At 41.4% G+C, this 27,889-nt stretch overlaps 1 protein-coding gene across 5 annotated transcripts in view; it reads left to right on the top strand.

Annotated features, from left to right (window-relative positions):
• The window catches only part of fyco1a (FYVE and coiled-coil domain autophagy adaptor 1a), a 40,786-nt gene extending 16,535 nt beyond the window's left edge, over positions 1–24,251 (top strand). For 4 of the 5 annotated variants that reach the window (XM_034179647.1, XM_034179650.1, XM_034179649.1 and 1 more), the window contains exons 7-18: positions 1,455–1,548; positions 1,690–4,173; positions 5,704–5,796; positions 7,642–7,760; positions 7,846–8,013; positions 10,775–10,927; positions 11,112–11,350; positions 15,412–15,565; positions 19,472–19,543; positions 19,620–19,830; positions 23,541–23,650; positions 23,780–24,251. In XM_034179647.1, coding sequence (XP_034035538.1) covers positions 1,455–1,548; positions 1,690–4,173; positions 5,704–5,796; positions 7,642–7,760; positions 7,846–8,013; positions 10,775–10,927; positions 11,112–11,350; positions 15,412–15,565; positions 19,472–19,543; positions 19,620–19,830; positions 23,541–23,650; positions 23,780–23,855 — 3,973 coding nt within the window. In that variant the 3' untranslated portion in view covers positions 23,856–24,251. Of the gene's footprint in view, positions 1–1,454; positions 1,549–1,689; positions 4,174–5,703; positions 5,797–7,641; positions 7,761–7,845; positions 8,014–8,211; positions 9,073–10,774; positions 10,928–11,111; positions 11,351–15,411; positions 15,566–19,471; positions 19,544–19,619; positions 19,831–23,540; positions 23,651–23,779 lie in introns of those variants that run through there. The other variant, XM_034179651.1, reaches the window with a different exon arrangement.
• Positions 24,252–27,889: the final 3,638 nt, after the last annotated feature.

Raw genomic sequence — 27,889 nt, 5'->3', positions numbered from 1 at the left:
AATAATTTATTTGTATGTTACTGCTGCAAATAAGTATTTGATCACCTACCAACCAGGAAGAATTCTGGCTCACACAGACCTGTTAATTGTTCTTTAAGAAGCCCTCTTATTCTGCACTCTTTACCTGTATTAATTGCACCTGTTTGAACTTGTTACCTGTATTAATTGCACCTGTTCACACAATCAATCACACTCCAACATGTCCACCATAGCCAAGACCAAAGAGCTGTCTAAGAACACCAGGGAGAAAACTGTAGACCTGCACAAGGCTAGGATGGACTACAAGACAACAGGCAAGCAGCTTGGTAGAAGACAACAACTGTTATGATTATTTATTAGAAAGTGGAAGAAACACAAGATGACTGTCAATCTCTCTCGGTCTGGGATTCCACGCAAGATCTCACTTTGTGGGGTAAGGATGATTCTGAGAAAGTTCAGAACTACACAGGAGGACCTGGTCAATGACCTGAAGAGAGCTGGGACCACAGTCACAAAGATTACATTAGTAACACAGGATGCTGTCATGGTTTAAAATCCTGCAGGGCAGCAAGGTCCCCCTGCTCAAGCCAGCACATGTCCAGGCCTGTTTGAAGTTCACCAGTGACCATCTGGATGATCCAGAGGAGGCATGGGAGAAGGTCATGTGGTCAGATGAGACCAGAATAGAGCTTTTTGGAATCACCTCCACTTACCATGTTTAGAGGATGAGAACAACCCCAAGAAAACCATCCCAACCGTGAAGCATGGGGGTGGAAACATCATACTCTGGGGGTGCTCTTCTGCAAAGGGGACAGGATGACTGCACTGTATTGAAGGGAGGATGGATGGGGTCATGTATTGTGAGATTTTGGCAAACAACCTCCTTCCCTCAGTAAGAGCATTGAAGATGGGTCATGGCTGGGTCTTCCAGCATGACAATGACCCCAAACACACAGCCAGGGCAACTAAGGAGGGGCTTTGTAAGAAGCATTTCAAGGTCCTGGAGTGGCCTGGCCAGTCTCCAGACCTGAACTCAATAGAAAATCTTTGGAGGGAGCTGAAACTCCAAACCTGAAAGATTTTGAGAAGATGTGTATGGAGGAGTGGATCAAAATCCCTGCTGCAGTGTGTGAAAACCTGGTAAAAAACTACAGGAAACATTTGACCTCTGTAATTGCAAACAAAGGCTACTGTACCAAATAATTAACATTGATTTTCACAGGTGTTCAAATACTTATTTGCAGCAGTAACATACAAATAAATTATTTAAAAAATCATACATTCTGATTTCTCTCTTTTTTTTTTTAAGAGTATGTCTCTCACAGTGGAGAAGCACCTAAGATGAAAATTTCAGACCCCTCCATGATTTCTAAGTGGGAGAACTTGCAAAATCGCAGAGTGTTCAAATACTTATTTTCCTCACTGTAAGTGTATGATTGAGTTTGTTGGACTGTAGTCTCTTTTCTGATCAACAGGAGGACACTGGGAATTGCAAGCTCACCTGCTCACATGTGGAAAGCACCCAGTCGCTGTTCAAGTATAAACAGTCTGGCCAGCTCCTACTCACAGGTAATGCTCAGTCATCTCTTGTGATAATTGCTTGAAGCTGTTTTGTAATTTGTGTTATTTGTTTTTGTTCAGTTTCATGATGTTCATCAACTCTTCCTTTATAATTTCTCTCTCCCACTGCTTCCTTTTGTAACACTTTAGCAAGCGCCTGAGTTTCCCGGTAGTCCTGACTATGGTCAGGGCCTTCTGAATGACCTGAATGGATCTCTACCTGCTTGCAGTGAAGATGTGAGTGCAGTAGAAGACCTTCGCATGGAGCTTGATCAGTCAGAGCTGAAGCAGCGAGAGCTCTTAGATAGGATGCAGCAGCTAGGTGAGGAGGCTGCTGAGCTCAGAGGAGTAGTTGTGGAGTTGCAGAGGCAGCTGGATATATCCCTTGCTGCTCAAGAGGAGAAACAGGGTTTGCAAGGAGACCTCAGAGCTCTTAAACAAAGAGAAGAGATGTTAAACAGGGAGCTTGAAGCAGTTAAGACTCGAGAAGCTGTCAGAGAGGCTGAACATCACGTCTTGCAGGAAAAACTGTCGGCTGCTGAGGGAAAAAACGTTGACCTGTTGGCAAAACTTGATGGGGTTCTGAATGAGAAGGGCCAGCAGGCAGCCAGAGACTTTGATTCTGCTCATATGATACACGAGCTGTTGGACAAGTTGAAAGAAGCAGAGAAAGGGAAGATTGAAGTTGTGGCTGAGTTGGAGGAGAAGAAAAGACAGGTAGAAAAGTTAGTGGAGGAGCTGAAAGTTAGGGAGGCAACTGCAAGTGAAAGGGAAAAAAGGCTTGAAGCATCAGTTGCATCTTCTTCTGAGGAAAAGGTCAAGCTGGAGGCAAAATTGGAGGAGCGGCATAGTGCCTTTGATAACCTGCAGGGGGCCCTGACACTGCGAGAGAAGGAAGCCAGCAGTCTACAAAAGCAGCTTCAGGACTGCCAAAGATCTTTAGAAGAGAAAGAAGAAGAGCTGCTGGAGGTGAAGAAAAGAGCAGAAAAGGATGTTGGTGATTTTAAGGAGTGTTCAGAAGCCGAGGTTGCAGCCCTTAAGGAGCAGCTTAATAAGAAAGAAGCAGAGCTGACTTTCAGCTGCCAGACACTACAACAGCTAGAAGCCAGGAACCAAAGCCTGACCACAGAGATGGACACACTAACCACTAACATTAATGACATGGAGGCTAAAGCCAAAGAACAGGCCTTAAAGACAGAACACTACAAACTAGAGTGTGCCAATCTAATGGAGCTAAATGAGAAGCTGTTGACTACCGTGAAGAGTAATGAGGAGCTGATGAAGGAGATGGCAGAAAACAAAGCATTAATTGAGTCTGAATTAGTAGCTGCAAGGGCTTCTGAGAAACGACTTCGAGGCCAGCTGGATGATACCAAGATGACAGTGAATGACAAAGAGACAAAGTTGCGTGAGGAGAACCTCAACTTGGATGAGACTCTGCAACGTGCTGTCATGTCTGCAGAGCTCTCAGAGGCTACATCAAAGCGGCTGGAACAGGAGAATCAGAGTCTTAGAGAAGAGCAGAACACTGTGAAAGGAGCACTTAACCACATGCACGCAGAACTGAAGAGTGTTCATGTGCAGATTGAAGAGCTGGAGAAGAATCTTGGAGTGTCTCATAGGAATGAAACCAGTCTTCAAGAACAGCTCAAAGCCAAAGAGGCTCAACTAGAGACTGAAGGGAAAATTTTAGTGGAGCTCCAGTCCAGGGTAAATGCTTTGGAGACAAAAGAGAAGGAACTTGAAAAAGCCAAGGCCCACATTGAAGCAACTTGTGCTAGACAGACAGAAATAATTGAAAGGGTTACAGCAGAGAAGCAAACAATAGAGAAATCTCAGTTGGAGAGAAACACTATGCAAGCCAAGGAGAAGGAGGAAGTTACTAGCAAACTGGCTGTGCTTGAGGCACAGTTGGAGATGAGCATGAAAAATGTGCAGAGGCTCCAAGATGAGATTCTAGATCTCAGGGTGCAAGTAGAGAAGTCTAAGGAGGAGAACTTAAAATGCCAAGCACAGCTTCAGATGTCTGAAGCCCAGAGAGATGAGCTCAGGACTCTAACTGAGCAGCTTAAAGCTCAGGCAGAAGAACTTAATGAGAAGCATGTAAGAGAGCTTTTAGAAAGGAAACACAGAGAAGATGCTCTGATCAAAGAACATGACGAAGAAGCATTTGTTCGAGCTGAGCTCTCTATCTCTGAGGCTGTCATGCGATCGGAGCTGTCCAGCCTTAAGGTTGAAAATGACAGGTTGGCTCTTGAGAACAGTGAGACACGTGAAGGTCTGCACCGAGCTAACACTGAAATGGCCGAATTGGGAATGAACATCTGTGCACTGATTGCAGAAAAGGAGCAGACCAAAAATCACAGAGCAGAAGATGCGACCAGGATCAAAGTGCTGGAGAAAGAGGTGGAGCGACTAGAAGATTCCATTATGGGGCTACAGATGGAGAATACAAAACTAAGAGAAGAACTGACACAGAGCGAGAAGCTTCCTGGAAGTATACTGGAACTTCAGGAGCAATTGGAAAAGGCTAACAACCAAGTCAAGACCCTAAGGGACTCTAGCCGAGAGGAGATAAAGGCCTTCAAGTTTCAAATGAGCTCAGAGAGCATGACTCAGCAAAACCAAATAAAGGTGAGTTTAGCTAGGCTCTGCGAGTAATGTGTTGTAGAGGTTCTTCATTTTCACACAGTGATTTGGTATTATATAACACCTAAATAGATCCTTGTCATTTGATTGGTGGTTTGTATGTCACATATTAGTCATTTGTCCCATTTGTAGTTTTGTTCAATTTACCGTGCAGTTTTGGTTCCATACGTTTTGCACTATTGCACGCCACAACTGCTTTAACATAAAAACATGACATGCAGCAGTCAAGCATTGACAGGCTGCGCGCTCACACTAACACTCTCACAACCTTTGACAGGTCGACGGCGCTTAGTTTAAAAACAAACTTGGCGGGGTTTGTTTTGGTGACAGATGATGATTTGAATGAGCTTATTAACGGTGCGCATTCTTCCAATACAAAAAAACTAAATTAAAAAATCCATTACGCCATAAGCCATCTGGTCTCATTTGCAGTATTCACAGGGACGTCTCTAGCTGAAGTAGAAGTGTTGTCGGACGAAGAGCTCAACAAATTTGTCATGATTTTTCACTGAACTGAGGAAAGCAGACGGCAGTCTGTAATTTTAGATTGGATTGTTTTTTAACTATCTGACTGCTTTTGGAAGTTGATTGAGAACAATTTTGGATTGGATTGCTATTTAAAGTTCGTGTTGGACTGTTTGGAACCTCTTGACCTCAAAGGACCAGTGACGCACACCAAATATAAGTCCCTTTTCTCATATTTATAAATTCGTTTGTAATTCTCCAAATTCGACTTCGTTTGTATGGAGTCAATCAAAAAATAATGTTGTTGTTTTACCAGGCAGTTCTAGAGAGCCTAGTCAGATATGGCATGACTGCCTGGTACGGCAACCTCTCTGTACAACTTAAAACAAATCTTAACAGACAAATTGACAATGCAATGAAGATAATTGGGAAGAAACAATATCAGTCCCTCAGTTCACTCTACGAAGAGTCTGTTCTGAAAGCAGCTCAGAGGATACTGACGGATACAGCTCATGTCCTCCATACAGAGTACACTCTCCTTCCCTCTGGGAGAAGGTATAGAGTCCCTCGGAGCAGACTGAATAGACTCAAAAACTCATTTGTCCCCATGTCTATCAAATTGCTAAACAATAATGTCTAAAACCGGAATTGTGCAACACTTATGGTGTTTCTCTTGATTTCCTGTCATGTTAATTTGTTATAGATGGGGCTGTGTTTGTATTTGTATTTGTTTGTTTTCCTTCTGTGAAGGCACTTAGCATGAGTCCAAGACAAATTTCCCTAAGGGGATAATAAAGTATCGTATCGTATCGTAAATTAATAAAATTTCAAATGCCAAGGATCTATTTTAGGTGAATTTATGAAGAATCTATTTTCAGTGAAAGATGAAATGTTCCATTCATCGAGGTCTCATTGAATGGAACATTTCATCTTTCACCTAATAAAGTATTCTTACCATTGCAATCATAAACATTCACTATTTGTATTATATTGCCTTTTCTGGTTTGATGGTATAATTATTTCTACTCTTCTTTTACTCTCACTTTTCAGAATGTCACTGAACAACTAGCTAAAGTGAAAGCACAACTGCAGGAAGAGAGGAAGAATGCATCCATTTTACAGGCCAAAGTTTCTGAGCTGCAGGTCTGTGTCCTTTGAATATCAAATGGCATACGATGGTGGTAGAATATACAGTATTGCCAGATGTCTCTGGTATCTGAATCTGCAATGTGAAAATGCAGTATGTCTAAAGCATATACTGCGAAGGCAAACCTAAACATAGATATTTGGATGCAGCAGAGTGCAGTTATATATACACACACATCCCAAACCATACTTGATCTATTAATGGATACCGATTGAAAGTGTAAAAGTCTGTAGGCAGGCAGAAAGAGACTGCCTGAGGGTGGAAGTCTGTTTGACTTGCAACTTGGCTAAAGCCAAGGTTAAAATCCTCTCGCAGGCATTGGAGGAGACTCTGTGCGTGCGTGCGTGTGTGTGTGCGTGTGTGTGGGACTGGAGTTTTAGATTAGGCATGCCATTGTGTATGGTTGCAAAATACTACAATAATAACTGCAACTGTATAGGGAACTGAATACCAAATGTTGGCATTTAGTCGCAACTGAATACTTGATATTGACTTTGAAAATCACCTTTCTGAATTTTAAAAATTATTTTAAAAAGTTAAAAGATATGTAAATTGGGGGAAAAAATTGTTATAGTCGGGATTGATGTTCACAGTTTTGTGAGCAGAGCTTCCAAAATTGTCTTGGCGGATTGTGTTAAAACATGTTAATATCAATTGTTAAGGGCCCCTTTACACATAACAGGAAGTTGGGCAAAAAAGCAGGAACCGGCGGAAAAACCACAATAAAAAATTACTTCGACAACCATAAAAACTTCCACCTGCTGTCACGAGGGACACACGGTCGTACAGGCTTGAACTAGTGTGCCTAGATAGAGACAGTGTCACCTCAGCACGTGGCGCCATTTTGGTTCCAGCTGTGCCACCAAGACACCCAGACAACCCAGGAGAAGTTATGGGCTTACATGGCTGTGATTGGAGAAATTGTGCACAGTGCAAGTTTTGCATTTTGCATCACTACTCTTAGCTTCATAGTGGAGTAGAACAGAGAAGGATTTTCTTTCACCAAAACAGATCATATCCAGGCTTGCATCTCAGATGTACCTTCTGGCAAAACTTTCAGGTCTTCTTTTTAAGAAAATCCTCCTCAATACCACTTCATCATGAAGATGGATACTGGTGATACTCGTGGCCTTTTTGTGTGGAGTTTGCATGTTCTCTCCGTCTTTGCGTGGGTTTCCTCTGGGTGCTCCGGTTTCCTCCCACATCCAAAGGCAAGTGGGTTAGGTGGATTGGAATCTTTTGTCCATAGGTGTGCGAGTAGGTGTAAATGTGTTTGTTTGTGTGTTTGTGGCCCTGCGTCAGACTGGCGTCCTGTCCTGGGTGTACCCCGCCATACGCTCTATGACTGCTGGGATAGGCTCCAGCCCCCCGCGACTCTTGATTGGACTAAGCAGTTGAAGATGAGTGTGTGTATATATTATCATGCTGTGCAAATGCTGCGAACACGATCAACTGCCAGTGCGACCTCATCTTGACCACCATTAGAATGGGTTACAGGTGCGAGCAGCACACAAATGTAGAGTGCATGTGCTGTGCTCGAATGGTTGTAGCGACAGCTGTACTAGACGTTTGATGCAGCTCCAATTTTTCACAAGCGGCATGTGGTTCTTCCTTCATGCGCCAGTCGGCTTCAATGGTGTTATGTGTGAAGGGGCCCTTAAGAACTTACAGCATGAGAATTTGACTTATATTGTAGCTTTGCCAACATCAAAATGGCTAACCTTTTATGAAATGAAAATAGAATGATGGTTTGAATTACTTAAATGTATTTAAACTGTATAACACCTATTTTTGCATTGATAGATCTTTTTAATGTATACCATCTCATTTTTATAAAGTAGGCTGGAAATGAGCAGTACTTACAGCTAACTGTCAAGAAAGATGCTCAGATCGCAAAGTCAGAAGCCACCATTCGTGAGAGTGAGAGTGAGATTCAGCAACTAAAAGACTCACTAAAAAGGTACAGTCATGTTCAGTCACATTATGATTGAGAGAAAAGAATCGTTATCCACTGGTATATTTGCTCTGTATCTACCTTTTTGCAGTGCTGAAAATTCACATTCTGATGCCCAAATGCTCTATGAGGAACTGAAGCAGAAACTTGAGACATTAGAAGCTGACAGGAAAAGCCAGTACCTCAAGATGTCAGCAGAGATTGATGACCTCAGCAGCATAAAGACCAACCTCGAAGAGCGACTCATTGAGCTTATAAAGTATGGCCTGTCTGTCATTTGGTAATGGAAATCTGCCAGTAATCTAGATAATATACAGACTGAAGTTTATTTCTCAGAATGTCCCAGCTTTGCACATTTGTTGATCATTGCAGATTTTACTCAACAAACTTTTTTTCAGGTGACTCTTAGAGAAACTGCACTTTTTAAGTATTGTAACATTATTTGTTACGGCTCCAGCAGCTCCATCAAGGGACCCCAAATTTCCTGCTGGAGCTGTTGCCCTTGTGACCCAGTCCCAGATAAGTGGTTGAAGATGAGTGAGTGTATTTGTTATGGCATTAGGTATTTTTGGTAATTTCTATAAACTAGGTATAAAGACTCATTGGTATAAAGACAGTATGGGCTATGGATTGACCTGACTGACCTTTCCAGGGTAGTTCTGAAGTTCAACAAAGAGTGTGCAGCATTTGGTCCAAGTTGAGTTGAAAATCAAATTCCTCAACATTGACCTTTGCCAAAATGAATTCTTTAAGGGTGATTTTGGGGTCAACCTTCACTGACATTGCAAGTTTGGTTGAACTCAGCAAAAGCACCTGAGAGGAGATGACCAACAAACAAACAGCCAGACATGACCTTACCCCTAATGAAGACCTTTGGCAAATTTGATCTTGCTGGGCCCATATGTGCGCTACGTTTGGTGCAAATTACAGTGAAATGGACAAATTTTGACCTTTGAAGCCAATGAGCTTGACACCAGTGGTTGTCCTTTAGAAAATTATAAATTACATGTGCAGACTTAGAATCCACCTCCACGTCTGCAAGTTTGTTGCAAATTGGAGTAAAAAAAAAAAATTGACCTTTGATCCCAGTGACAATGACCTCAGTGATTGACCTTTGGCAAATTTGACCTCACTCGGGCAATAACAGAACCCACCTCCATATGTGTATCAAGTTTGGTGCAAGTTGGAATGAAAACTTAAATTTGGACCTTGACCCCAGTGATTGACCTTTGGAAAATTTGATCTTAGCAATTCCAGAATCCACCTACATACAGTGAGGAAAATATGTATTTGAACACCCTGCGGTTTTGCAAGTTCTCCCACTTAGAAATCATGCAGGGGTCTGAAATTTTCATCTTAGGTGCATGTCCACTGTGAGAGATATAATAAAAAAAATAAATAAATACGGAAATCACAGTGTATGATTTTTTTTTTAATAATTTATTTGTATGTTACTGCTGCAAATAAGTATTTGAACACCTACCAACCAGCAAGAATTCTGGCTCACACAGACCTGTTCATTTTCTTTAAGAAGCCCTCTTATTCTGCACTCTTTACCTGTATTAATTGCACCTGTTTGAACTTGTTACCTGTATAAAAGACACCTGTTCACACACTCAATCAATCACACTCCAACCTGTCCACCATAGCCAAAACCAAAGAGCTGTCTAAGGACACCAGGGACAAAACTGTAGACCTGCACAAGGCTGGGGTGGATTACAGGACAACAGGCAAGCAGCTTGGTAGAAGACAACAACTGTTATGATTATTTATTAGAAAGTGGAAGAAACACAAGATGACTCAATCTCCCTCGGTCTGGGATTCCATGCAAGATCTCACTTTGTGGGGTAAGAATGATTCTGAGAAAGCTCAGAACGACACAGGAGGACCTGGTCAATGACCTGAAGAGAGCTGGGACCACAGTCACAATGATTACATTAGTAACACATGATGCTGTCATGGTTTAAAATCCTGTAGGGCAGCAAGGTCCCCCTGCTCAAGCCAGTACATGTCCAGGCCCGTTTGAAGTTCACCAGTGACCATTTGGATGATCCAGAGGAGGCATGGGAGAAGGTCATGTGGTCAGATGAGACCAGAATAGAGCTTTTTGGAATCACCTCCACTTACCATGTTTAGAGGATGAGAACAACCCCAAGAAAACCATCCAAACCATGAAGCATGGGGTGGAAACATCATACTCTGGGGGTGCTCTTCTGCAAAGGGGACAGGACGACTGCACCATATTGAAGGGAGGATGGATGGGGTCATGTATTGCGAGATTTTGGCAAACAACTGCCTTTCCTCAGTAAGAGTATTGAAGATAGGTCATGGCTGGGTCTTCCAGCATGACAATGACCCCAAACACACAGCCAGGGCAACTAAGGCTAACACTGATTTTCACAGGTGTTCAAATACATATTTGCAGCAGTAACATACAAATAAATTATTAAAAAAAATCATACATTGTGATTTCCGGATTTTTAAAAAAAAAATTTTTAGATTATATCTCTCACAGTGGACATGCACCTAAGATGAAAATTTCAGACCCCTCCATGATTTCTAAGTGGGACAACTTGCAAAATCGCAGGGTGTTCAAATACTTATTTTCCTCACTGTACTAGTTGCTGCAATGCTGTAGGTGCACTTAGAAGTGGTGGCCTAAAGGTTAGAGAAAGGGCATTGTGAGCAGAGGTTTGAGCCCTTGACATAGAAAAAGAAAAAAGAATGAATGTTGTTCATTCATTCTTTTTTCTTTCAACATTAAATTGCCCTGAGCAAAAACCAAGTTGTTCCCAGTGTGCAACTGAATATATTTGCATGACAGTCATTTTTTAATCTATGTTGTAGAGGTGTATGAGTCCACTGTACACAGTATTATGTGTTGATCGAACTTGTTTTACAGTGTCCAAATGCAGAATAATAAGTTCAAATCCTGCCACAGAGCAGGAAATGAGACAGAACCAAGTGATATAAAATATACATGAATGTTTCTTTTATTTCTTTATGTGGCATTCCATCAGAGACAAGGATGCTCTGTGGCAGAAGTCTGACGCTCTGGAGTTTGAGCAGAAACTTCGAGCAGAGGAGCGCTGGTGGATGGTAGATCAGGAGTCCACTCACTGCTATGGATGTCAGGGCCAGTTTTCCTTTTGGCTGCGCAGACATCACTGCAGGTACTCGTACAGTCTGCACTGGGACCTGCTGCAAACTATTCTTTTCAAGGCTGAACACGTTTGGTTATCAGATTTGTACATCATGCATGCTGTCACTCATAATGTAAGATATCAGAAATAGATACAGGAGCTTAAGCGCCTCTTGTATTTTTTCAGTTTATTCATTGTGTTTGTTGAATTTTAGGCTTTGCGGTCGTATTTTCTGCTACTATTGTAGCAACAACTTTGTGATGACCAGGCAAAGTGGGAAGAAGGAGCGCTGCTGTAAGGTGTGCTACAGTCAGCACAGAGCCGTGGTGGAGAGGTTCACGGTGGCAGAGCTGACTCCTGCGGACACTCAGCCTCCACCGCCACACGGACCCGGACCTGGACCTCAGACCTTTCCTGAGCCAGCCCCGTACAAACCCACTCCAAGCGTAACAGGTAAGAGACCTACCAAGGAAGAGAAACAACTCTTTCATGCACACACGACTTAAGTATGCTTGATGATTTTACATTTAGTTTCTCTGCAGGTTTCCACATGAACTTCGTAATTCATTGACAACTTTAAACTCAACAGTGTTTTAGTTGGCCTTTTCTCATGGTCAGAAACACTACTGTGTTTTACCAAAAAATTAAAAGGGAACTTCCAAGCAGAAGTGAAAGTTTCATTGTCATGTAAACCAGCAACAGAAACATTTATTGTAAATGCCCTTCTCTAATTAGGTAGAAGAGAAAAATTCCTCTTTGGGTCTAACTGAACCCTGCTGTGTCTGTCTGTCTGTGCACTGATTTACAGCGTGTCTTTCTACTTTCATTTCTCATTCCTACATATTTGACCAGTTAAAAGATTAACATACACAGTTATAAATACCTTTAGTTGTAATGTTTCATTCTGCATTATTTCACACGTTTGTTAAACAAAGTAAAATAGACCAATCTTCAGTGTGGTTCAGTTTTAGGCATACTAGATTATTGATAATTCATTGTGTTGTGACCTTCGTTGGATTATATGAAAATCTAATTCGAAATAACCAAACATTTCTAAATTAATACAATCAAAATACATTTTTTCCCCATTTCTTTCATAAAGCTGATCAGTTATCAAATTATAAACCTCTTTTTCAAATAAAAACACAACAAAAACAACAGCAACTTTGTTGTACAGATGTACAGCATCTGTATGCAAACACAGATGCTGATCATCACTCAACAACAAAACAATTAATGACAACTTCACTTAAATTATATCACCTAAAAAAAGGTATGTAGTTTTCATCCATTTGTTATAACCTCTTACTCCCAGCAGTCACTGGGTGACAAGTGGGATACACCCAAGACAGGACACCAGTATCTCACAGGGCTGCATATAGAGAGGCAAACACATTCACACTTGCACCCACATCTACGGACAGTTTAAAGTTTGACCTAGATACTATACACTGTATTAGTATTAGTAACTGGACAAACCCTGCATGATGTCACCCAATGCTGGCCCTAACCAATTTGGGGCCCTAGGCAAAATTTTTAATTGCGCCCCCCCACCCATATATACACGCACACACACACACTGATCCACTGTCGATTTTGCACGTTTTCCCACCTACAAAGAATGGAGAGGTCTGTAATTTTTATCGTAGGTACACTTCAACTGCGAGAGACAGAATCTAAAGAAAATTCAGAAAATCACATTGTATGATTTTTAAATAATGAATTAGCATTTTATTGCATCAAGTAAGTATTTCATACAATAAAACAGACCTTAATATTTAGTAGAAACCTTTGTTTGCAGTTACAGAAGTCAGACATTTCCTGTAGTTCTTGACCAAGTTTGCACATACTGCAACAGGGATTTTATATTAGGGTTGTCACGGTACATATTTGTGTTTTAGATGGCATGGTTCGGTAGGAGTTTGGTTTTTATACGAGGTCTGTGAGAAAAGTATCGTACCTTTTTATTTTTTTCAAAAACTATATGGATTTGATTCATATGTTTTTACATCAGCCAAGCTTGAACCTTCGTGCGCATGCATGAGTTTTTCCACGCCTGTCGGTTGCGTCATTCGCCTGTGAGCACGCCTTGTGGGAGGAGTGGTCCAGCCCCCTCGTCGGATTTTCATTGTCAGGAAATGGCGGAATGATTTGGGCTTTTTTCCATCAGAATTTTTTCAGAAACTGTTAGAGACAAGCAGCTGGGACATGCCCAGCTGTCCACAATTTATCTTATACTCACTGGGCTGGTAATCATTGAAAGCCGAGATAGGCATGTCCCCACTTGTCCCCTGGCACTCCGAAATGGAGGTGTTCCTTTGTCTCGCTTGATCAGCGAATCGGTCCTGACGCGCGAAGTCTCCGCGCGGCTTTCCATGACAAAATCTCTTGTTAAAAGTGAAATCTGCCGGAAAATGGCTGATGTCCAGCTCTTGTGATAACCAGAGAAATTGCTCACGATGGTCCCGGCTCCACACAGCAATCCGTTTAGAAATGATGTGGTATTTTCTGCCTCTCGATGGCGGCTTGGAGCGCGGCGCGCCGTGTGCCATTGTGGGGTGTCCTTAAAGCTGTAGTAACAGTCCTTATTCTCTGTGAAGCCTGTAAAATTTTCACCAAAAGCCAGATAAGTTTTTCGAATGGTTTCCAGCTGCCTGTCTCTAACAGTTTCTGAAAAAATTCTGATGGAAAAAAAGCCCAAATCATTCCGCCATTTCCTGACAATGAAAATCGCACGAGGGGGCTGGACCACTCCTCCCACAAGGCATGCTCACAGGCGAATGACGCAACCGACAGGCGTGGAAAAACTCACGCATGCGCACGAAGGTTCAAGCTTGGCTGACGTAAAAACATATGAATCAAATCCACACAGAAAGGCCGGGAATCGATCTCACGACCTTCTTGCTGTGAGGCACCAGTGCTAACCAGTAATCTACTGTGCCACCGAGTCGCTCACTTCAACTGTCTGGTTCGCTGATCACCTCAGACACACAGACCACTGCCCGAGGGGTCTGCCACGCATCCTGCACAGAGCATGAAACTAGAGTGACACACACAGTCTTTATAAATGAGATGAAATGTCAGTGACTTGCGGAAACAAATAAGCATGTGTTTATAAGCTCTGAGAACAAAGAGACGAGCCGAAATACGACACCTTCTAAAGTTCTATCTAATCTAATCATACTGTGCGGCGTTGTTCCGTGTATCCTGTGTGCAGTTCTGTGCACAGAACCGTCGCGTTTATGCCATAGGGATCAGTGCATAGGGATCCCTGGTTCTCAAGACCAGACATCTAAGTGGCTCTACTCTACTCTTCTATTCTGCTCTTCTTTTTTTTTTTTTAGATATTTAGATATACCTTAGTATACACTAGTATAGTTCTACCTTAGGTCTCTGCCCAGAAGAGTGCAGAACAGAACAGCTAAGATACTTCGTAGAACGCTCAAACTCTCAGGCCTCTGGTAGAGGACCCAAATTTGAGGAACACACATACCACCCTCTCTGAGGAAGGGTTGAGATTTATATATGTGTAGGTTTTCATTATTCTTCAAATTTTAGACATGAGTAAAATACTGTATCCAGCAGGGGTGTCTCAAGCTATATTATTAACTCCCTTACATGTAGTGCACATTGCTAAATTCTGTCACACTGGGTCAATGGACACATCGTTGTTGTTGTTGTTTAACTGATGGGAAGCAGAGCATGTAGCTGAGTGGATAAGGACCAGGCCTGCCAATATGTAGACCTGGCATTGAATCCCACTCATGCTACCTGTCTCTGTCCTTGGACTAGACACTTACTCTACTTTGTCTCAGCCCACCCAGCTGTAAATAGATACCGGCCTCGGATGCAGAAGTAACCTGCTTTGGATTGGCGTCACGTCCAGGGAGACTCATAGCCTCTCATCTGTTTGATGCTGTGGAACCTGGAGATAAGCATCGGCACCAACTGGCCCCGGGGCCTATATAGGACTTACTACTGATGGGACAACCACTTTATTCGGGAACTTATACCTGAGTTATCGTATGCATGCTTTTCACTGGAGGATGAGGCAATTTTTGAAATAATTGGCCTTTTTTTTTTTTTTGGTCTTTGCCACACTTTTTAGTGCATCAGATAGATTACATGGGTGGATGACTGTTTAAAAAAAGCAGTGATTTTTGAGGTGCTAGTTGTGGCACCACTGTTATTAGTTTTCACCAACAAGACAGAGTTGTTAGTGATCAATCAAAATAGTAATTTAACAGACTTGTATCATTTATGAAAGACAAAATATTTTTTGCTGAAGTTGTCTGTCAACAGAAATATTAACATGTACACTATAAAAGAGATCAAGTACGTTTTTAAAATCACAGTAGCACAGTATAAATGCTACTGTACCGTATGTTTTGACCACTAGATAATTGTTCTTGACGGAATTGCAAACTGTTTAATTTGCAGCATTCAGAAGAAGATCAAAGTTGTTGCTCTTGTTTAGTCATTTCAGGAAATTTGTACATTCAGTCTCTTTTCAGTTTCAGAATCAAGCAACATATCTGATGATAGTCCTTTTGACTTTATCACCGAAGAGGAAGTGAATGATGTCTATGACAGCGAAACCATTTCACACAATATAGGAGGCACCACAGAGGGAGAAGAAGATCAAAGGTCTCCAGGAGCACAGGACACGTGAGTGGGAAATACATTTGGGTGCAAAGCACACCTCTGGGGATTCAATTCACTTCATTTATACAGCACCAAATCACAACATAAGTCTTCTCAAGGCACTTCATATGAGTAAGGTCGAACCTTACCCACCCCCTGAGCAAGTGCTTTGACAGCAGTTGTAAGGAAAAACTCCCTCAGATGTTTTTGATTACAAGAAGAAACCTCGAGCAGATGAGAACCTCTAGGGTGACCATCTGTTTTGGCCATACCAACATGAAACAAGCGCAAGAAAGAATTGTCAGACATGCACAGACATGAATGTTGTAGCTCAGGAACCATATCCGTATACAGTCCATTGGTCGCAACAACAAATGATCAAAAACATTGATCACATTGTACGTTCAAAAACCACACGTCGGACTCATGTTTCCAGAAGCAAAACGTAATCAGATGCTTTTTTTTCAAACTTAATTTACAAAAACTCTCGATGGGAGACATCAAAGTTAAAAAAAAAAAAAATTACAAGACAGCTCTGTGGTGTTTGCACAGGCACAAGAATATCAAACAGGTTTGATTTTCATCTGACCATACAATCGGCGATCAGGAGATGTTAAACGCAGCTTGTTACTCCATGTATACTAAACGATGCAGGACGTGCGATTAACCTGAAACTCGGTGCGATCCAAAAAATTCTCACATGAATGAAAAATCAGCTGAAAAAGGGCCAAAACTCGCACTGGCACCAGTAGTTGGCAGTGTTCTATTTGACACCGGTTATATCAGAGATATCATTACAACTTGGCTTTTTTTTTTTGAAAATGGCTGTTTTTATTTTTTTACAAGTAAAAAATGGCATATTTTCAAAAGCACATTTATCTGTAAACACCGACACACGACACACCTCACATTAACGTGTTGGTTTACATAGAATTAATCAACCAATCAGTGTAGCGGAGGCACATTTTCCCCATACTGCCATCTGTCTGTGTTTGTTACAAAACTTCAGAATTAGTGCATTATTCAACATTAAAAGATATGTTATATCTTAACTTTACACAAATGACAGAATTGACATTAATGGAGTTATTCTATCAGTATTCATTTTATTTATACACCAAACCATAAGTCAGCATGACTTTATTTTCCAAGACCTTGGCCTGATGGCAGCGCTGTGATTGGTTAGAGTTGAGCTTTCTGGCTTCTCTCAGTTGTGTCTGTGCTGGAAGCCGTGTAGTAAACTGGAGCTTCCACCAGGTGGCAGGACGCTGAAAAACAAAAGTGCTGACTCATTGCTAGGGTCTGTTGTCGCTTTTGATGCTTCCAAAAGTGATTGCGGTGTTAAAACTTAAAATCAGCTTGTTAGTAGTTGCAATTATATTGGAGACAATACTGGAATTTATCGGTAATTGATTATCTGTAACTTCCAATACATTTTTGGGTGGTTTATCATTTTATCTTTATTGAAGATAACTTTTCAGTTATCTGATTATCTGTTATCGAGTTCATTTTTTGGTTATCTGTGCCCACCACTGCTGACTGCTCACATTGTACGTTCAAAAACCACACGTCGGACTTGCGTTTCCAGAAGCAAAATGTAAACAGAAGCTTTTTTTCAAACTTTATTTACATTTCTTATTTTTACAAAAACTCTCAATGGGAGACATCAAAGTTTTAAAAAAAATACAAGACTTTACATGAGTTGAAGAAAGGGGGGAAAAAGAAACAGATGCTGCTCTCCCAAAGAGATGATCACTGTTTATGCTCTCTCCATTTCCGCATCGGTGTTTGCACATGCACAGTGTGAGAGGTTGGACGCTTGTAGAGCTTCAGCAGTGGGATACCCTCACGACGGCCGACCAGAATATCAAACAGGTTTGATTTTCATCCGACCATACGATTGCCGATCAGGAGGTGGTCGTTAGAGGTTAAACGCAGCTCGTTACTCCATGTATACTACACGATGCAGGACGCGCAATTAAGCTGAAACTCAGCGTGATCCAAAAAATTCTTGCACGAGTGAAAAATCAGCTAAAAGAGGGCCAAAACTCAGACAGTGTAAGCCCAGCTTAAGCACTGAGCGTCTGGGCATCAGCAGATCATGGCAGTGTTCTATTTATTTTGACACCGGTTATATCAAAAGGTTATCTAATTACAACTTTTTTTTTTTTTTTGAAAATGCTTTATATATATATATATATATATATATATATATATATAAATGGCATATTTTACAAAAGCACATTTATCTGTAAACACCAACACACAACACACCTCACATTAACATGTTGGTTTACATAGAATGAGTCAACCAATCAGTGTTTGCAGAGGCACATTTTACCTATAATCTCTTTGGCATTTGTCTGTGTTTGTTACAAAACTTCAGAATTAGTGCATTATTCAACATTAAAAGATATATGTTATATTTTAACTTTGTACAAATGACAGAATTGACATTAATGGAGTTATTCTATCAGTATTAATTTTATTTATAAACCAAACCATAAGTCAGCACTGCTTTATTTTCCAAGACCTCCGCCTCATGACAACACTGTTATTGAGTTGAGAGTTGAGCTTCGCTGCTCCTCTCAACTGCGTTGCTGCTGGAAGCTATGTAATAAACAGGAGCTTCCAGCAGAGGGCAGGACACTCAAAGACAGAAGTGCTGACTCATTGTTTGGGTCTGTGGTCGCCTTTGATGCTACCAGAAGCAATCGTGGTGTTAAAACTCAAATTCAGCTTGTTAGTAGTTGCAAGTGTACTGGAGACAATACTGGAAGTTATTGGTTATCTGTAGCTTCGATAAATTAAATTTTTGGGTTGTTTATCGGTTTAGCTTTATAAAAGATAACTTTTCAGTTAGCTGATTATCTGTATCTAATTTTTTGGTTAGCTGTGCCCACCACTGATTGGCCCAGGTCCTGGTTGTCAGTTGCCCACCTCTTCATCATCAGCTTGACCTTGGACCTTTATCACCTTCTTTAAAGGACTGTTTATTAATTTTGATGTTTGAGGCCAAAATAAAGATTGCCAGATCAGCCACCAGAATCCTGGCACCAGAGGTGTCCAACATTCTGGCAGAAGGATGAGCCTTTTACAACTGCTCAGAGTGGCTGCCCCAGTGGGACTGCAGTGTCATTTTTCAGGGATGAGGTGTAGGTTTGGATGAAAACATGGCTTAGTTAGTCTAGCCTACCAACGTTCGGGGCACTCATCAGGTGACAGTCTTTGGTTTCTTCAACTAAATCCTACGGGAACGTACAAGATGTCTGTGGACAGTTTGCAAATGGGCACCTCTGTAGATCCTGCAGTTCTGTGGAAATATCCAGTGTCTTCCCAGGAGATAACCATCGATCTCCTTAGCTACATTGCCAGTATTGGAGTGTCATGGAGTATTGCTGCTCTGGACGCTAAAACCAACATCCTGCAACTGGTAGCCCTGGCGTTGTGTGAAATCTAACGGCACTATGACATGAATAATGAACATGGTAAATACAACATTGTGCACGACTTTGAACTCATTTTTCCCACAACTTCATCTGCTGTTGTAATAGGGCCCAATGTGAAGAAAAACATTCTAATAATATTCAGCATAATTTAAAAAGTGAACAGTAAAAAGAGTGGAATGGAGAAAATTATATAAATCCTGCAAAAACACTGATGTAGTTTATGAATCTTGGATAAAATATATGTGCAATTCATTTCAGATACTTTGTCCAGATGATTAAATATTGCACCAACATTTTTGACAGACTGTAACTCTTTTGGCAGCAATGGGAGCAGGCATTTTATTTTTATTATATTTATTTATTGGTATTATAAAGATTACTGATTATGAGAATCACTTTGTTCTGTGTCCGTGTAATCCATTGCTATTTGTGAGCCACTTGTATTGAAAAGAGGATATGTGTGTTGTAATGGATTTTGCAGAGCTACAGAAGAAGAACTTGTTCCTACTGTTCAGGATTCAGAGATTAACCTTCTGAAGTCAGGAGACGTCACGTGAGTCTTTACCTGAATGTGTGTAATTGATCAGTGACACTCTTGCTGTATTAAAATGACTGTTCTGCCCTTGCAGCATGGCTGTGCCTCTCAATATTGATGATATTTCTGAGTTTGGTGAGACTTCCAGAGAGCTCTTTATCAAATCCAGCTGTTACAGTGTCATAACGATTGCTGTTGGCGAATGTGGGCAGACCATCAGGTGGATGTTTTCCTCAGAGCCAAAGAGCATTGCCTTTAGTGTGGTTTACCGTCAGTCTGCTGACTCTCAGGTGGAGCAGTCAAAGGTAAATATCACACATTGTGTTACTGCTACCAGATTACTTCATGCAAATGATGGTGTGTTTGGGATGATATGCATTATTTGGGTTTTGCCAAACATGGTGTTTGACGTCAAAAGATGAACTTTGTTTTTATTAGGACATACAGTATAATCTTCTTTGTTACTTTTCCTCTTTTACTTTTCATCTATATCCGAGCAAACATTTTTATTTATTTATTCACCTCTGATTAGATTAGATTAGATAGAACTTTATTAATCCCTTGGGAAGACTTTCTCAGGGAAATTATGGTTCCAGCAGCATTGTGTCGCAGCACACAGGGTAAGAAGCACACAGAGTATCAAAAGTGCAAGTAAATTAATACAGACCGCGAAAGCGGGGCCTCACGATCCTTCTGACTCTTTGGGTTTTACGCAGCAGGTGTCAGAAAAGTTACCACAGGGATAACTGGCTTGTGGTGGCCAAGCGTTCATAGCGACGTTGTTTTTTAATCCTTTGATGTCGCCTTTTGTCATTGTGAAGCAGAATTCACCAAGCGTTGGATTCTTTACACACTAATAAGGAACGTGAGCTGGTTTTAGACCGTCGTGAGGCAGGTTAGTTTCACCCTACTGATGATATGTTGTTTCAATAGTAATCCTGCTCAGTACGAGAGGACCCGCAGATTCAGACATTTGGTGTATGTGCTTGGCTGAGGAGCCAATGGTGCTCCTCTCCTGCCTCGCACCTCAGGCCACTGGTGACACCTACAGTTGTGCTCAAAAGTTTACATACCCTGGCAGAAGTTTAGTTTTTTTGCCATTTTTCAGAGAATATGAATCATACTTACCTCTTACCTTGTGTGTGCTTTTTATATGTGTTCATGTACCGGGCCGGCTTATGTGTGTGTTTGTGTGTGTCGTTTGTCGTCATGAGGCCGGTCATGGTTTGCTCAGCCCTGCTGTTGACCTAAGGCAGGACATACATCTGGAGCTGGTCCCCGGGCGCCTAAAGGTGACTTCTGCTCCTAACTGGTAATTAGGATGGGTTAAATGCAGTAAACACATTTCATTGTGCAGGGAACATGTTCCTTTGTGCATATGACAATAAAATTCTTTTGAATCCTTTTGAATCCTTTGAATAACACAAAAACTTTTTTCACTCACGGTTAGTGGTTGGGTGAAGCCCAACCAGGGCTGTCAAACAACCAGGTTTACTCTTTTTAAATCATAATGACAAGAGAACTACCCAAATGACGCTGATCCAACGTTTACATACCCCTGTTCTTAATACCGTGTGTTGCCCCCTTTAACATCAATGACAGCTTGGAGTCTTTTGTGGTAGTTGTGGACGAGGCTCTCTGATGGTAAAGCTGCCACTGAATATGTCTTGGACTTTATTTACATTAATTACAAAGAAATTCAAACAGTATGGCACTTTATGGTAAATCTGCATGGAGTAGACGTTACGCAAAAACTGAGTGACTGTGCAAGATGGAGAAGAGTGAGGAAAGCCACCAAGACACCCAGACAACCCAGGATAAATTATGGGCTTATGTGGCTGTGATTGGAGAAATTGTGCACAGTGCAAGTTTTGCATTTTGCATCACTACTCTTAGCTTCATAGTGGAGTAGAGCGTAGAAGGATTTTCTTTCACCAAAACAGATCAAATCCAGGCTTGCATCTCAGAAGTACCTTCTGGCAATTTGTAGCTAAACTTTCAGATCTTCTTTTTAAGAAAATCCTCCTCAATACCACTTCATCATGAAGATGGATAACTGGTGATACAAAATGCAAATCTTGCACTGTGCAAAATTTCTCCAATCACAGCCATGGAAGCCTATAACTTCTTCTGGGTTGTCTGGGTGTCTTGGTGGCTTTCCTCACTCTTCTCCTTCTTGCACAGTCACTCAGTTTTTGAGAACTGTCTACTCCATGCAGATTTACCATAGAGTGCCATACTGTTTGTATTTCTTTGTAATTGATGTAAATAAAGTCCAAGATATATTCAGTGGCAGCTTTACCATCAGACAGCCTCGTCCACAACTACCACAAAAGACTCCAAGCTGTCGTTGATGTTAAAGAGGCAATACACAGTATTAAGAACAGGGGTATGTAAACTTTTGATCAGGTTCATTTGGGTAGTTTTTGTTGTCATTATGATTTAAAAAGAGTAAACACTGTTGTTTGCCAATAAATGGCTTCACCCAACCACTAACCATGAGTGAAAAAAAAGTTTTGTGTTATTTCTCATATTCTCTGATAAATGGCCAAAAAAAAAAAATAATAATCTGCAAGGGTATGTAAACCTTTGAGCACAACTGTATTGATGTGATGAAGTATTTTGCCGCCAACTTTCTGTGCTGCCGCGGTGAGCTTTAGGATAAGAGAGCAGAGCGGGTGCAGATCTGCGTCAGTGTTTGGTGCAAGTCTAATGCCGTCAGCTTGCAGCCGGGTTCCCAGAATGTTGCAGATGTCCGGGTTAAGATGCCACAAGCTTGCAGATGACCCGGTTGGGTTCCCGATGATGGCGAAATTTTGAACAGTCCAAAATTTTGTTCACAATTAGCCCGATGATCCTTCCACTCCAGATGGTGGGTGGCAATCTCCAGAATCACGTTTTGGATTGTGGTGGAGTTGGTGATTGTCCCGTGAGTTTGCCGTTTTGCAGTTTTTTTTCTATCTGGAAGCCAACTTCAATCTAATGGGATGCATGTGGACAGAGGGTTTTAGGGCATGCTGGTGCTTCACAAACTAAAAACAGTTTTCTTTTCAGTAATTAGATGACTTCTGAAACCAGTTTTTTTTTTAAGTTCATCATATTAATGTAGGCATTCATATCATGCCGGCATCTTTGTAGAGATTTGTTTTTACTTTGATATTAGATGTATTTATTTATTTTTAAGTTAGTGCCAGGTCACATTAGACCTGTTCCTGGTGTGTGTTGGACTCTGCCAGGGCCGCCCCTCGTCGCCAGTCCTGTTCGTGATTTTTACAGAACAGAATTGGGAAGCACAGTCAAGGACCAGAAGGTGTCCGGTTTGGTGACCTCAGATTTGCATCTCTGCGTTTTGCAGATGATGTGGTTCTGTTGGCTTCATCAGACTGTGACCTCCAGTGCTCACCGAGCAGGTTTGAGGCCAAGTCTGAAGCAACTGGGATAAAGAACGACACATCTAATTCTGAGACCATGATCCTCTGTCGGAAAATGGTGGAATGTTCACGTATCTCGGGGGTAACTTGGGGCATGACTGCACTCTGAATCTGCCGCCATTTTGCAGATGCTGTGCCATCATGGTAAAGAAAGAGCTGTGCCATTTGGCCAGATTCTCCATTTACAAGTCGATTTACCCTCCTGTCATCATGAACTTTGAGTAATGACCAAAAGAACAAGGTCATGGATACAACAGGAGGAAATGAGATTGACTAGTGAGATATGCTTCAGCTCTCCAGCGACCCTTTATTGCAGGGGTCTCCAAACTATTCCAGAGAGGGCCGAGAGGGTGTAGGTTTTCTTTGCAGCCACTGACTCCAGCAGGTGATTTCACTGATTAACATCACTTGGAGCAGGTGGGATAAGTTCATCAGTGAAATCACCTGCTGGAGTCAGTGGCTGCAAAGAAAACCTGCACCCTCTCGGCCCTCTCTGGAATAGTTTGGAGATCACTGCTTTATTGGAATAAGCAGGTATAGCTTATACCTCATGTGGAATTGCTAAGGTGTGATTCTTTTCTTAGGTTCTGATTCCTCTGACCCGTTGCAACTCCCACGAAGAGAAAATTCAGGGCCAACTCAAAGTACGACATCCTGGCCTCTACACACTCATCTTTGACAACTCCTTCTCGCGGTAAGATGTCCTGTGATCTTCTTCTGGCTCCTTCATATGAACAGTTTATTGTTGACAAAGGTTTTGTTTTGGTCTTTGCTGCCACTGCTACGAATGTGTGTCACAGTGCAGTCACATCTTTTTCAACAGGTTTATCTCAAAGAAAGTCTTCTACTGTCTGACCATGGAGAACCCCATCATCTATGATGGAAGTGACCTTTCCTGAAGCAGATCTGCCATCACAGTATCAGATCAGTGACTGTCATTTGGTGGTTTCTACAGTTTCCTGGTTTTTCTCCCCAACACGTTTTATCTTTGCTCTCATTGATTTCTCTTTAGTATCTGCTCCATTCACCTTTTAAGGTATCTTTATGTTTTAACGCTGTTTTCTTTCCCCACTCTCTCAGCTTTTGGAGTACCAGTATAGGAAAAAGACTTTTTTATTCATATTTTATTGTGTGCTGAAAACACTATGTTGTGGTCAGTCTTTTACCAGGTGTTTCAGTTTGAGAATGTGCAGTTTTGTTATTTCTGTTTGAGTTTTAACATTGGAGACAGCTCTCTGGCATTAAAACTAAAATTTGATAAATAAGGTGAAACGTGACAATCACTTATATGCAAAGACTATTTTGTAATGACCCCAAAAATTAATTTTCTCTTTACTGGATTATTTTATAAAGTTGCATCTATTTTTTCATCAAAGCTGAAGGCTTTACGTGCAATTATTTTTATGAGTAAATTGAAGGGTACTTATGAGAGTGCAAACCTCTGCTGAAGCCCAGAACAGGTGTGCAGTTCTAGAAGTTACACTTACTTTAAAATATACTTTTTCAAGGAGGTAAACAGAAAAAGAACCCAATAGAGTCCAAAACGCTCGGGTGGGTTGCAGGGAAGTGAAGTGTAGCGGAACCGGGGCAACGAAACATTAGAATCTGTCCAGAAATAACTGCAAAACAGAACCTTACAGGGCAGGAATGTGGCACAATCGTCAGAATGAACTACAGCTGTGCCAACAATAAACAGGACAAGACACAGTGACAGAGTAGAAGGTTAAATACCAACAAAACCCAAGTGAGTACATTATAAACCCAGCCAGGAATAAATGCATAACATTAGTCACACATGAGGAACCCGCACAGAGAATGACAGGATCAGTGCTCTGAAACCAGCATAAGTCAAAAGTGACTGAGGTATGAAACAAAGGAACCCCTCCCCAAAGAAAACCACAACATTTAACAGACAGGATATATGCAAAGGACACGGGTTGGATTATGACAGTAATTTCAGTTGTAACACATATATTACTTTGTCCAATCTGATGGGATTTGTCAGCTGATCCTCCACCACACTGAGCAGTTATGTTTGAATATGAGTTGACAAAACATTATTTTCATTTTCCAAAAAGGAAATTTTAGACGGTTCCTGTGTATGAATTTGTTCAAACCGTATGTAGAAGGCTAGTCCAAACAACGAGGATGTGGGTGAGGCTAATGCTACTCAATGCCATGTCTCTCTCTCTCTCTACGTCTCATCGTGCTCAATAATTCTCACCAACCTTCAGAGAGCCCAGTCAAGTTAGGCACAACATACACCAAAAACAAAAAAATAAATTCATGTAAATAAATTCCAATATATCAGCACACAAAGCCTTTATGGTACAGGTTAAAAGAGACAGTATGGTGGTTTCTTTTTGGCAGTCCTGAAATGATCCAAAACATCTTTCTTGTACAGTTCACTTTCTATAGTCCAGACCAGAGGCAGAACAGTAACTAGTAACTGACGTGGAACAAATAATGTTCCTATACATGCACTATGTGCAGATCCCAGGGGTTAGATGCAAAACTGACCTCCAGTGGCTGCACACCCAAATTATATTTATTTTTGAAACAAATATAAACAAGTAAAATAATCCTGCTTTTTTTGTAACCATGTGTATTTCACTTTAATTCACAGTGCAGATTAGCACAAACTGCCAGGGATTTGTTTCCATATAGTGTTGCTCCTAAATATTCACATAGTCACATAGTTTACTTTTCTTGATGTCATATTAGGGGGAAATAAAGCTTCTTTTTACAGTTTTTAAAATGGTATTCTTTAATGTCAAATAAAAAACAAATCTCAGTTAAGTCATCACTTTTACACCCAGTCGGCTTTAGACAAGTGGAGATGAGGGGAACTATTCACAAATCCCTGACTATCCACCAAAGTTCACAGAAATCAGTTAATAAAACGCAGTAATTGTTTTTATTGAATTTAGATGATGTTGTACAGATTTGTTTTCACTTTGAGATTGAAGGACTTTTTTATTCCTAAATATTCTGAAATGACTATATGTACATTCATATGCTTAACTTTTTGCTTTACTGGTTATAATATTGTGTAGTGTTAATTCTAGGCACAAGGTTACTTAAAGCTACACTGTGTAGGATTTAGTATCATCTAGTGGTGAGGTTGCAGGTTGCATTACTGTGTCACAGGTCACAGTTTTGTTTTTGTTCACATTTGTGTTTCTTTGGGATGAGGATTTGTGCTCCCGTACCTTCTCTTGTGATAAACAATATGTTTGATCCTCCATTTCACAAAAATGAGGGTTCTCAAACACGTTAGCCTATGTTAGTAAGCAGCAGACAGCATATAGTCTGTATCAACATGGCAACCTACATTAGCCCCCTCATGTCGATATGAAGGCTCATTGTAAGGTTATGAAACCACATTGATTCTTTGGTGCAGGTAAGGGCCCCTTCACACATAGTGCGAAGTTTGGACAAAGTGCACACTTAGTGCGCATGACGCAGGAATCCTGTGCAAACTGTGTGATGTCGTCCCTGCCTCCAATGCCTCTTACACCTGTTGCTACAACTATTTGCACACACAAGCACCTGAAAGACAAAGTGTGCGCCGTGCGAACCCATCGCATCCTCTCGTGGCAGGTGTCAGCCAAATTCCAGGTGACATACAGAAACACCTAACACCACTCGCATAGCACTTAGAAAATGTGTGGTCAGTCGCACTCTTGGCACAATAACAGACTGCAGGCAATCACTGTCATACTGCTGTGAAGTTCCCCGTGAGTGTGACTTGCAAACACACACTGACACGTGGGTGTGTGTGCTTCACTTACGGGAGGCGTGGCTTGTACATTGTGGACATTCCATCTAGACAACACCTACAGTGTTTGGACAGTCATGGACTAACAACTGTCCAATGTGAGGCGTGTGTGTCTGACTGCTGTATTTACATGGACATAAATAAAAAAATATATTTCCGTGGTGGCAACAAGCCGCAGCAAGCGAGCACGCACGGAGCAGACACTGACAGCCCCCCAGGTTGAAATGGACGGTCAGATCAGAACACGCAGCGGGTGATCTGACAGTCACGTCACCCACGTGAGCTCTCTTTCACATGACGCGGTGTCTGTGCTGTGGCCCGCCATCCACAAAACATGCGTGTCGGGCAGAATACGCATGCGGCCGACTGGCCGCACCTGACCAGTAGATGTGGACGTTAGAGCACATTGCTTCTTATTCATGTCATTTCATGACTGTATGTCTGTGACCATGGGTCATCACCAGAACAGACAGATCATATTTGTATTGCTCACTTGATAAATGCGGTGTTTTTATATGGTGTGTGATTTAATTTTTTTTTTTTTTTTTTGTAATACTTCCATGTCCTTCCCGCAGCTTTCAAAGAACAGCTCCATAGCTTAATGGTAAAGTCTCTGACTGATAATCAGAGCTTTTGAAAGGCTTGAGTTTGCATCCCGGGTGGTGTGGGGTTTTTTTTTCGTCTTTTTTTTTTTTTTTATTCCACATAAGTGGCATGATGTCGTTCCACACGTACCAGCTGGTTTTTATTTCTTCCACATATGCGGTGCCATGTGGTGCACCTCGCACTGTTTCTGCTTGACGGACACCGGCGCATGCACAAACCCTGTGTGAGAGTTTGTGCACGCCTGCCCGTCAGCGCAATGTTTCGTGCGTAAATTTCAAACTGTTTTGCGCTGTTTCCCGGTTTTCATCCAAACGCCGTCCAAAATTCGCACTATGTGTGAAGGGACCATAAACCTTGTTTCCTCCACCAAGGACATAATAAAATGACCTGCGTTTATTTGTCTGTCTGTTTGTCTGTCTGTCATTTAGCAGGATTATGTCAAAGCTGCTGCATGGAGTTTGATGAAATTTGCACCACAGATAAATATTAGATCAAGGAAGAACCCATTCAATTTTGGAGTTGATCTGGATTCACATCTGGATTCTG

The sequence above is a fragment of the Thalassophryne amazonica genome, chromosome 10 (assembly GCF_902500255.1).
Source record: "Thalassophryne amazonica chromosome 10, fThaAma1.1, whole genome shotgun sequence".
Classification (NCBI taxonomy): Eukaryota; Metazoa; Chordata; class Actinopteri; order Batrachoidiformes; family Batrachoididae; genus Thalassophryne; species Thalassophryne amazonica.
Note: the sequence above shows the minus strand (reverse complement) of the source record. Positions and strands in the feature narration are given on the sequence as shown.